Source organism: Hyla sarda, chromosome 8, assembly GCF_029499605.1.
Source record: "Hyla sarda isolate aHylSar1 chromosome 8, aHylSar1.hap1, whole genome shotgun sequence".
NCBI classification, from domain to species: domain Eukaryota; kingdom Metazoa; phylum Chordata; class Amphibia; order Anura; family Hylidae; genus Hyla; species Hyla sarda.
The window spans coordinates 23,621,505-23,634,071 of NC_079196.1; the positions used below are offsets into that span (position 1 = coordinate 23,621,505).

The 12,567-nt window shown below is 40.8% G+C and overlaps 1 protein-coding gene across 7 annotated transcripts in view; it reads left to right on the plus strand.

Moving 5' to 3' along the window:
• Positions 1-12,567, plus strand: part of THSD7B (thrombospondin type 1 domain containing 7B) — a 567,277-nt gene that overhangs the window by 332,682 nt on the left and 222,028 nt on the right. For all 7 annotated transcript variants that reach the window (XM_056535831.1, XM_056535826.1, XM_056535830.1 and 4 more), the window contains one exon: positions 6,923-7,186. In XM_056535831.1, the coding sequence (XP_056391806.1) occupies positions 6,923-7,186 (264 nt within the window). The remainder of the gene's footprint in view (positions 1-6,922; positions 7,187-12,567) is intronic.

Genomic DNA, 12,567 nt, shown 5'->3' on the forward strand with positions numbered 1-12,567 from the left:
CAGAAGTGGTCGTTGCAAATACAGTGAAGGAGATTAAGCATGGATTGGATAAGTATAAGGCTATCCTTCATATAAGATAGGGATAGGTATAAGGCTATCCTTCATATAAGATAGGGATAGGTATAAGGCTATCCTTCATATAAGATAGGGATAGGTATAAGGCTATCCTTCATATAAGATAGGGATAAGCATAAGGCTATCCTTCATATAAGATAGAGATAGGCATAAGGCTATCCTTCATATAAGATAGGGATAGGTATAAGGCTATCCTTCATATAAGATAGGGCCAGGGACTATGGAAAGGATTCAGATTATTGGGCAGACTAGATGGGCCAAATGGTTCTCATCTGCTGACACATTCTTTGCTTCTATGATCATTTGCACTTTTTATTGGTCATGACCAACGGAAATGTGGTCAACAAAAGGTTAAGAGCTCCAATGAAAATATGAATAAAAAGATCTGTGTCCTGGACCCCTACCGTGCAGGTTTAGGCTGCATGCACACCAAGTTTTTGCTATACACTCCCCGTATACGGTTTCAAGTTAAAAACCGTACGGAACCGTATAGAAAACAGCGTGCATTGACTTAACATTGTAAACCGTATGTCAAACGCATCATCCGGCTTAGTCCATTTTGCGTATTGTACGGTGTTGTCCGGTTCATTAACCGTGCCAAAAACTGTAGACTACCACGTTTTTTGGTCCAGGTGAAAAACCGTATTAAACTGTATACATTTTTTTTTTAACCCGGGAGTCAATGGGAACCGTACAGAATTACATTCTGTCACGCCCCCTCCCCCTTGCATTGAGGGGCGGAGCATGACGTCACACGGGGGTGGAGGCGTGACATCACACGCCGCCGGCCCTGTGGTCGCCGGTAATCAGACCCGGAGCGAACATGCTCCAGCGGCGGGACCCCCGCGATCAGGCATCTTATCCCCTATCCTTTGGATAGGGGATAAGATGTCTAAGCGCCGGAGTACCCCTTTAAACAAGATGAGTCCCAGTCCAGATCCATGAGGTCCCCACCATGCTCTGAATATTCTTCATTGACTACAACCCTTGTGTCCCTCAGACACTGCCTAATCCATTCAACAATATGTGAGTCCAGGCTCAAATATTGACTACCCATTGAAGCTCACGGTCTCACAATTGCGCATTAGCTGGACATACATGTCGATTAACCGCACATTGACCTGAAAGCTATCTTGCACACTTTATTGTGTTCTGGATAGTGAATGGGAAGAAAGCTGCTGGTGGTGACAGATCAGTGACGCCGGGTTCACACGACGGAATTTCTGAGCGGAGTTCTGCTTTGAAATTCTTCTCGGGAATTCTGGTGCAGCCGAGTACCATTGCTGTCAATGGGATTCTGCTGCACGGCGTACATTACAGTATTTCACACTAGGAAACGGGTTGAAATTAATTGGGCAAAGGAATGAACTCTTTTGGTGGAATACCAGTCAAGGGGGCCAGCAATGTCCGCCTGGCCATCCTCTGATTCCATAAAAGTGAGCCCAGCCTTACTTTGCAAAACTAAACATCCATCATACCATAGGCGGTATTTCCATAATATGGTATACAAACCAGTCACCGGATTTCCAGGCATGCTGGGAGTTGTAATTTTGTGACAGCTGGAAAGCCACAAGTTCGAAAAAACTGACTAAAATATGCTGTGATTTCTGTCAGATTTATACAGAATAATCTCAGTAAACAGATGTGGCGGTCCAGTAGGGCCCCATGGAGGTCTATAGGTGCTGTATTATGGCTTCATACAAAGTTATATCTAGCCATAATACATTTATATGCATGGTGCCTGGTCTGAAAGGGGTACTCCGGTGAAAAAAACTAAATTTCAAATAAACTGGTGCCAGATAGTTTTACAGATTTGTAACTTGCTTCTATATAACAATCTTAATCCTTCCAGTCCCTATCAGCTACTGGATGCTCCAAAGGAAGTTGTGTAGTTCTTTCCAGTCTCACCACAGTGCTCTCTGCTGCCACCTCTGTTCATGTAAGGAACTTTCCAGAGTAAGAGAGATGTGCTATGGGGATTTGCACCTGCTCTAGACAGCTCATGACATGGACAGAGGTGTCAGCAGAGAGCACTGTGGTCAGACTGGAAAGAACTACACAACTTCCTCTGGAGCATACAGCAGCTGATAAGTACTGGAAGGATTAAGATTGAAGAAGTAATTTACAAATCTGGCACCAGGAGATTTTAAAAGATTTATTTTCTTCCGGGGTACCCCTTTAAACCCAATACTTACACATCCAAACCAGTGTACTTCAGGAAAATGCCTAACTGTCATAATACATAACTATCCAGCAGTTGATTCTATCATCTAACACGACCCCTTCCGGCTCCATAAACTCTTCCAGTTGATCTTACAACAAATTTTTCAACTGTTGTTCATTAAAAAAAATGACTGAATGAATCCATAACTGCGACTTCATGAGAAGATTCAGAAAGGCAAATAAATTCAGCTTCATTAGAACAAACAGCATAAAACATCAATAAAAAAAACACATAAAAAGCATAATCCTTCTCCGTTTCACCTTCATGGGCTTTAAAACTTCAAAAGAATTGTGTACAGAAAAAAAAAATCTCAGCTTCATGTTAAATTTCATTTATTGCCTTTGGTGTAAAATACAGCAGCCGCCGGGGACACCGGAAAATTGTGAATAATGCTCGAAATGTTTATTGAAAACAAAGGCAGAGTAATTGTTTTTACATGGGGCATGTAATTGAGGTACATAAATAGCCCATATAACCTTCGTGTTAGGAAAGTGGCACTATGGCGCTCAGTGCCCGGCCTTTGATATATTCGGCCGCTCTTTCGTGATTACCGTAACAGTTCTAGGGCTTCGTACATTCCGGTGAGTAATTTCGGTCTGAATCATCCTCTGTTATTATTTGCTAATGTAATGTAGGTCTGCTAAGATGTCCATAAAAAAAGAGAACAATTCTGAGGATGGAGACATGGGAAAAGTGGTCAATGCTTGGCCCAGGAAAGCTTGTAATAGCCCTGATACAGTCTAGACACCTAGACATGTTTAGGGGCGTATATACCATATCTCCAGAACAGTGTTATGTTAAAAAGTGTTTGACATTGCCATGTAATATATTATTAAAGATAAGACTGTAAAAAGGTTAACCCACCCACACACAACATTGTAGGAACATATTGTGAGAAAGGTGGAGCTAAGTTAACATAGCCTCTCTGCTGAGAGGAAGTCAATTTAGTTGAGTTCAGGTGACTGTTCAGTGCAGGAGGGAGAGGAGTTAGGTTAAAGGGGTATTCCAGGAAAAAAACTTTTTTTTTTTTTTTTTATATATCAACTGGCTCCAGAAAGTTAAACTGATTTGTAAATTACTTCTAATAAAAAATCTTAATCTTTTCAATAATTATCAGCTGCTGAAGTTGAGTTGTTCTTTTCTGTCTGGGAACAGTGCTCTCTGCTGACATCTCTGCTTGTCTCGGGAACTGCACAGTAGAAGAGGTTTGCTCTGAGAGGTTTACAGAGTAGAAGAGGTTTGCTATGGAGATTTGCTTCTAAACCGGGCAGTTCCCGAGACACGTGTCATCGGAGAGCACTTAGACAGAAAAGAGCAACTCAACTTCAGCAGCTCATAAGTACTGAAAGGATTAAGATTTTTTTTTTATAGAAGTAATTTACAATTTTAGGAAAATAAAATCAAGGAAAATAAAATATATCAGTCCTCAGTGCACTAACTCTTCAAAGAGTTATATGGTATCAGTCTGGGAAATGCCAAGAAAGGAATTCAATATGATGTACCAAAAATATAAATTTAATATATGTACCTCAATATATAAGATATGAATATCAAGTGACAATTAAAATACAATTTAAAATATTAGTGTTTATGATGCGCCAAACGTGGGGCCCCACGTTGGCACCTAAATAGACCAAACGGATACCACCATATAACTTGGTCAAACCAATATGTTAATATGGTCACTAATTCACACCAGGAGTAGAAAAAACGCACAATGGCTCGGATGGAGTCTAGAAAAAATTGTATCCCCTATGACGGGGTGAATTGTCCTTCAATGCAAGGAACAACCTGTAAATAAAAATACAACCTACAAATACAAATATAAATATAGTGTGAAACCTGCAAATAAAGTGCAAATAAATACAGTGTGAATCCTGCAAATAAAATACAAATAGATACAGAATATGACACTGATGGTATCAAACAACTGTGGTTTCCAGTGATAACCATATGTTCTGTCCTGTAACTGAATATATTGCAATCCTAATATAGTCCTGTGTGTATAGTGGCCATTTTCATATGTTCCTTGCATTGTAGGACAATTCACCCCGTCATAGGGGATATGATTTTTTCTAGGCTCCATCCGAGCCATTGTGCGTTTTTTCTACTCCTGATGTGAATTAGTGACCATATTAACATATTGGTTTGACCAAGTTATATGGTGGTATCCGTTTTGTCTATTTAGGTGCCAACGGGGGGCCCCACCTTTGGCGCATCATCAACACTAATATGTTAAATTGTATTTTAATTGTCACTTGATATTCATATCTTATATATTGAGGTACATATATTAAATTTATATTTTTGGTACATCATATTGAATTCCTTTCTTGGCATTTCCCAGACTGATACCATATAACTCTTTGAAGAGTTAGTGCACTGAGGACTGGTATATTTTATTTTCCTTGATTTAATTCCTTTTTTCCTCTTTTGGGTGAGAGGCATCCAGTTAACCTCGTACATTTTATGTTGTAGAGCTACGCATCCATATTTCTATTTTTAATTTACAAATTTGTTTAACTTTCTGGAGCCAGTTGATATATAAAAAAAAAGTTTTTTCCTGGATAACCCCTTTAAGTTAAAGGGGTACTCCACCCTTAAACGTCTTCTCCCCTATCCAAAGCATAGGGGATACGATGTCTGATCACCAGGGTCCCGCAGCTGGGGACCCCCGCAATCTCCCTGCTGCACCCGGCGTTTGTTTAGAGCGTCGGGTGCAGCACTGGGGGCTTGTGACGTCATGGCCACGCCCCCTCAATGCAAGTCTATGGGAGGGGGCATGCCTTGCATTGAGGGGGTGTGGCTGTGATGTCAGGAGCCTCTGCCCCGTATCGCCAGTCATCTGGCACGGAGCAAAGTTTGCTCCGTGCACTAGATGTCTGGGGTGCCGCAGCCGAGATCGCAGGGCTCCCCAGTGGCAGGACCCCCGCGATCAGACATCTTTTCCCCAATCCTTTGGATAGGGGATAAGATGTCTAGGGGGGAGTACCCCATTAAGCCTTTGAGGAGGAGTTAGGCGAGGACCTCACATCTCCTAAACTAGTAACCCTAGCTTCCAGCCAGGACTAGTTCAGTTCAGTATCATGTAACAAATATTAAAGATCTGCACCCCACAGCTGGGAATTGCAGTACTGGAAGTTTTAAGAAAAATGTGAACTAAGCAGTTAGACACCGTCCCCAAAAGAATCATGACTACTACTACAAAAAAGATGTAGTTGCAGAATACACTGGGAACCCTTCATAAGCCTAAGCAAAACCTGTCTGGACCAGGGCTGAAGATTTGTGCTTCCATCTTGGAAGTGTTTCCACTTTTTTCTCGTAAAAAGAATTTTGAGTTCTAGTTACCGTTTGTCTCTGGCTTTTATTGCACAATACCACCAGGGGCACCCCAACCACCATCAGATGGTAAAAGTATAAACACTGTGAATGCCTGGAGGGACTACTACCACAATCATCTTCTCATGTGCATCTCTCTCTTACCTGTGCCGGCCCAAACAGTGTGGGAGGTCTGGTGGAAGCATTCTGGCCACTGTACATTGTACTGTGACTACTGAGTACTATTAAATTCATTATCCATCCACTCTACACAAAAAATGCTCTGTGGTTACTGTGAGTTACCAGTGCGGCCCTACATTTCACACATAAAGGCACAATTTACTTCCATATATGAAAAACTATCCTCGTAAAAAAGGGGTCAAACCTGAGTTGTGGCCTTGTGGTTAAATGCTGAAAGTATAGTCTGGTGGTAATACTGCAAAAAGTAATTATTTGACATACTCTGGAACAGTTCACTCACATAAGGCACTATAAGCTTGGAGGTTATGTGGTGACCCAGTGTGGGAGGTATTAATCGGTGCTCCTGCTGTCCTGTCAGGCAGCCTCCTTCAGTGTCCTCAAGGCCCCTGCACTTGTTCCCCCATTGTAAATATGTTTTTCCATGTAAAGTGTTATAAAATGTAATGTTGCTTTAAGAGTTATACCATGTGATATGTCATGTGATTGTTACTTAGGAGGTACCAGTGACCAAGTGACCCCAAGAGTGACCTATTGGCTCCCTGCTAGTCTCCCCCATATAAGCTCTGGGGGGAGGAGCTTCTCTCTTTTTGAGCTCTGCTCTTAAGGTCTTTGAGTCACTGGTCACCTCCTTGGGCCCTGGCTACCATTGTCCGTAACTTGGCGTCAGAGTCATTATTGCCCCCTTGCCTAGCCCAGGATCCAGCGGTATACCTTCGGGTGGTTTTAGGCTAAACCACGCCCTGGCGTCACAATTACAAGGGGTTAATGCCATTTGCCCCTAGGGTAACAACATCTGCCCTCATCACACCCCGTTACCATTTACGTCACTCTTACCTTTTTGGAAGGAGGGAACCTGACAGTCTCGGGGGGTTCTTGCACAGTTTTCCTTCTCTCTGCTATGTAAATATTGTCTACATTTTGTTGCACAGGATTAGAAAAAAATCCATAGCGCATTTCCCATGTGAGATGCAGACAGCAGAAAATAATATACAGCCTTCAAATGTTTAGACACCAGAAAAAGATGAATATTTGTTTATTTAGCTGAGTACCTTACACTTGTACATTGCTCTCTATTTCAATAATACGATTCCATTCTGGTTACAGGGAGAAGCAAGAAGCGGGACAGATGTCAGAACGCAGAGGCTTATCCGTTACTGGAGACCGAGGCGTGCGCCTGTGAAGTATATAAATCTCAGCCGTATGGAAATTGGTCCGACTGCATAATACAAGATGCAAGAAATGAGATGCAGCTGGGAGCGAGAACTCGGGGAATCATGAAAGGCTGTGGCGGAGGCATCCGACTCCGAGCCGTCGCTTGTTATGATTTAACAGGCAGGATAGTGGAGCCCACTCTCTGTAGTCATTCTGGTAAGGAGACATACACAATTATTTTTACAGCCGCCATTTATCATGGAATGGTCTTAATTGTCAAGGTGGGGAATAGATCTGTATCCGTGTAGTTTTAGTTAAACAAGCGGAGTTATGTAACATTTATAAGATCCCTGACTGTACAGTAGAGGTACATATCAGAGAAAGCAGCTACTTATTATTACTCTGGATAAGGAGAAAATTAGCTGGAAATAGTCTTTCTTAAAGGGGTTATCCAACATAAGGTGATTTTAGTACTTACCTACCAGACAGTAATGGACATGCTTAGGAAGGATCTGTGCTTGTCTTGAAGCTAAATGGCTATGTTATGAGTCTACCATAATGCTGCTGCTTTCTTTTTGTGAACTGGCTTTTCACCTTTTGGAGTTCCCTCCCTCCAACTACAAGTCACAGGATCCCTTGTTTGTAAATGTGAGGTCACTTTTCTCACTCCCACACATCACCCACGCCACCCATTGCAGCACAGCTGAGCTCCCTTCTATGCCTGCTGTGCTTGAAACTACAATTCCCTGCAGCCCTGTGGAGAATAATCTGCCTCCCACCCAGCGGTCACTGCACCCAGTGAAGCACTGACACAGTCCCTTTCGAGTAATGTCTCGGGCTGCACTGCAACCTGGGAAAAGTCAAAGACAACACTCCTTTTGTATGATGCTAAAAATGAACATTGGGGCAAAGATCACATAAGAATTGTGAGACCATCATTAAACACAGGTGCAGACACTATATTATGATTTACATTAATTTTACAGCCCCTGTAGGATAAAAATCCTGGAATACCACTTTAAAGTGGGTATGAAGACTTATAAAATGGATGGTTTATCCTCAAGGTAGGTCATCAATATTAGATCACCAAGGGTCTAACTCCCAGTTTCCCGGCTGTTTGAAGAAGCCATGACACATGTGCAAGTAATGCAATCTCAATGTTTACATCAGCTATAAGGCACATCATGCAGTAGTGCAAGTTATTTTTGCATTGACCTGTTCACTTGAATATAGAAGGAAAACAAAAAACTTCCAGAGTCTGCGCTCTCATAGGAGTTCATCACAATTGCAATAGTAAAGTTCAGTCTTCTTTGTCTAAGTATAACAGATCTGGTATCTGATGAAGAGGCGCTGCGCCACTGAAACATGTTTAGGCAAATAAAGATTGAACTCTTGGGGTTGTGACAAACTCCTTTGGAGGAGAGTGAAGGCTCTGGAATTTTTTTTTCCTTTTACTTTCATATTGCATTGGAAGTGAGATTGTGCGGCCATCTCTATTGAAACAGCAGCTCCACCAACTTCAAGAATGGCAACGACACAAGGGCGCTCCCTGGTGTAGTATGTCGGGAACCAGCCCGTCACCACACCTTATGTGCTGAACTAATCTTAACAAGTTGTGCTATATAATCGGCACAACAGTGGCCCTGATTTACTAAGAATATAGTATAGTTTTCTTTGTGGGTTTTAATTCCCTACAATTTTTTCCATGGTATTTACTAATGTTTCCTTACATTTTGCACTTTTCCCTACATTTTGCTATTTTTACACCTGCTCTGATCTTTTGGTTTTTCCTCAGCTCAAATCCACCACATTTTCTGTGAAAACCTTAGTAAATATATTTGTTTTTTGTGAAAATGTTGGGGACACGCCCCCTTTTCGGTGGCCACTTTTCAGGCCGTCACACCCATTTTTCAGTAAAATGGAGAGTTAGTCCCGTTTTTTTTTTTCTTAAATCTGGCGCACAACCCGACAAAACATGTCAGACTTACAATAGTAAATCAGGGCCAGTATACAGTATACTGCTCAGAGACTCTATCCACATACAATGAGTATATAAAAGGGAACAAAAACAGGTCTGGATTGAATGAGCGCTGCTGTCTGTTTCACACACAATTCTTTAGCCACCACAGTTGTATTGAACATTTAGGTTTATTCAGAGGAATAAAAAAATGGACAACGCGTTTCTGTGCTCACTTACGCCTTCCTCGGGTCCAAAAATAGTACATTTTGCTCACTTGCATCTTCCTTAGTTCCAAAAATAGTCAATATCTGGCATCCTGCTTCTGCAAACACATGCTCCTGTGGCACGGAGTGCCACAGGAGCATGTGTTTGCAGAAGATAGACGTCAGAAATAGTGATGAGTGGCATTGGCCATATTCAAATTTACAATATTTTGCGAATATATAGATGAATATTCGTTTTATATTTGCAAATTTCGCATATTCGTTATATTCACTTATGTGAATATCCGCATACCCGCGTATTTGAGGAAGACACCAGTGAGGGGGTGGGCAACTTTACTATTGGTTGCTAGGGATGTTGTTGATAACCTCTGACAAGTGTATTTGCATCATTCTAATTGGCCCACAAGTGAAAAGAAGGAATATGCGCATATGCGGGAAAAAAGTGAATATTCACAATTTCGAATATATAGCGGCATCACCGCATGTGTAAATGTCCAAATGATAAAAATATATCATTAATTAAACCGCACGGTCAATGGCGTACATGTAAAAAAAATTCCAAAGTCCAAAGTAGCGTATTTTTGGTCACTTTTTATACCATTAAAAAATTTATAAAGAGCGATCAAAAAGTCCGACCAAAACAAAAATGGTACCGATAAAAACTTCAGATCACGGCGCAAAAAATGAGCCCTCAAACAGGCCCGTACGCAGAAAAATAAAAAAGTTATAGGGGTCAGAAGATGACAATTTTAAACATATACATTTTCCTGCATGTAGTTATGATTTTTTCCAGAAGTTCAACAAAATCAAACCTATATAAGTAGGGTATCATTTTAACAGTATGGACCTACAGAATAAAGATAAGGTGTCATTTTTACCGAAAAATGTACTACGTAGAAACGGAAGCCCCCAAAATTACAAAATGGTGTTTTTTCTTCAATTTTGTCACACAATGATTTTTTTTTTTTCCGTTTCGCGGAAAATGACTAATGTAACTGCAAAGTAGAATTGGTGGTGCAAAAAATAAGCCACAATATGGATTTTTAGGGGGAAAATTTTAAGGGTTATAATTTTTAAGAGATAAAGAGGAAAAAACGAAAATGCAAAAACTGAAAAACGCTGGGTCCTTAAGGGGTTGAATAGAACTTAGGAATCATTACTGTATCAGTGATGTTATTGTGGTGTCTCGGGGTGTGAAGGTGAGGTGTATGGGGCAGATGTTGTTGCCCAGGGGCAGATGTTATTAACCCTCAAATGTTCGTGATGCCAGGGCGTGGGTTTTCCCAGTAACCACTAGAACGGTAGTACCACTATCCCAAGGTTATATATATATATATATATATATATATATATATATATATAATAGTCCAAGACCAGGTCAGGGTTAACGGTAGCTTTACTGAGGTAGACAGATGGAAATAATCTTTACAGCTAGGCCAGGATCCCAGAGAGGTGGCCAGTAACACAAAAGGACCTTGCAGCTTGCTGGGACTTGTAGTGATTTGATAGACTTTAGTTCAGCCATGCTGACTCTAATAGACTTGACTGTAGACTTGACTGTAGGTAGTGACAGCAGACATAGACGACTTGACTTACTGGCATGTGGCCGTATGTTAGGCTTGAGGGCCTCCAGATGTGCTGGACAATATCTCTGAGACGTCTGGTCTTTACTGTATCTCAGCAGGAATGATAAGAGAGAGATTGTAATAGCTGCCCCTCTAATAAAGCCCATAGGTCAAGCTGCAGGTCACCTGGTTAGATGGTGCTCTCTGGGTAACAAACACATCATGTAAACACATTATCATGTGACTAACTCAAAGGTCCTTAAAGTTCTTTATCCATAACACAAATAACAGTATACATAATATATATTACTATGGGGGAGACACTGCAGGAGAGCCCCTAGGACACAGAAGGACTCAACCTGACAGGGTATAAGTACTGTACGGGATTATATCCCGTGCTGGGACATCACATTATTATTCATGGTGACTGCATTGTCCTTTCATAATGAGATGTTTCCATTGAAAGCGTCCATGAAAGGGCAGGAGTAATGGTCTTTCTTCTGTCTCCATCCCTTCCTATTGTTGCTGACACACGCCGACCCTTTTTAAGGTGAAAGCCTGCGAGGTACGATAAGAAAGTTATTGCAGCACTCGATGTCGCACACAAGAGCCGAGGAAAACTCTGCCCAGTCTATTCATTTACCACTGACCCTTCAAACACAAACAGGCGTTATCTCCTGGCGGCTGTGTATCGGCTTTTCTATACGTACCCTGTACAATTATCTTGATCCAGCTGTAACTGCATCCATTTTATAATAGGAACATCTCTCGTAAGCTGAATCACCTTATCACGGGCCTTACAGAACTGCCCCTACTGGTAAATGGAACAAGATTATCTATAATAGTGAGTTAACCTGCGAGATATAATCTGGCCGGCATCGAATGCAGCCTGCGGTGACAAAATAAGGCAGTTTATGAGAAAGCAATAAATTGTTTTATTCTAGAGAAAGGAGAATGGGGATCCATAAGATTTTTATGCAACTTTATTGCTGCAATGCCCAAAAAAATTAAAAAATAATAAAAATAGATAAATAAATACAAGGTAATATGTGGGAATTAGCGGACACAGCATTTTCTACTATTGTAATCTTACAGTGACCTTCAGACCTTAATTTGAGGTCGGCCAGAGGAAAAGTATATCTATCTGATTTTTTTCCCCCCGTCTAAATAGGTTTTAAATTCTGAGTCGATTGATTCTGTAATATATCGTGGTAGGGGTCAGAGTTTCATTTTACTGATACAAAGAGCTCGACATGTTCGACTTCCTTTTATACAACCAAACAGATTAACACATTAAAGCCCATAATAAATCCTTGTTTTTAAGTATGCTCTGAAACCCCCTCTAGTGGTGGCTGGAAAAGACAGAAAATTATTATTTAAATTAAATGCCCAAGCCTTAGAAAAAAAACTAAAACAAACAAACAATAGCAATAAATGAAATGTCGGCAGTGATATTAGGAAGTACCCGCATGATACGTTGGTTGGGGACCATCAAAGCATTAGTGCTGAAATGGTCAGGAATTTAATAGGTAAAGTCTATGCTTTAACTATATTCCACTGCCTCCTATGTACAAGAATATACATACTTTAATACTGCATTCTATGTACTACAATATAACTACTATAACTTGGCATGAAGACAAAATGAATGAACAAAAGCAGCACTCACCCACTGTGCTATGTTGCACTGCACTTGAAAATCCTATAGACTGTGTCACCATTTTCTTTTTGCATCATTATATAACTACTATAATACTGCTCCTATATACAAGAATATAACCACTATAATACTGCTCCTATATACAAGAATATTACTACTATAATACTGCTCCTATATACAAGAATATA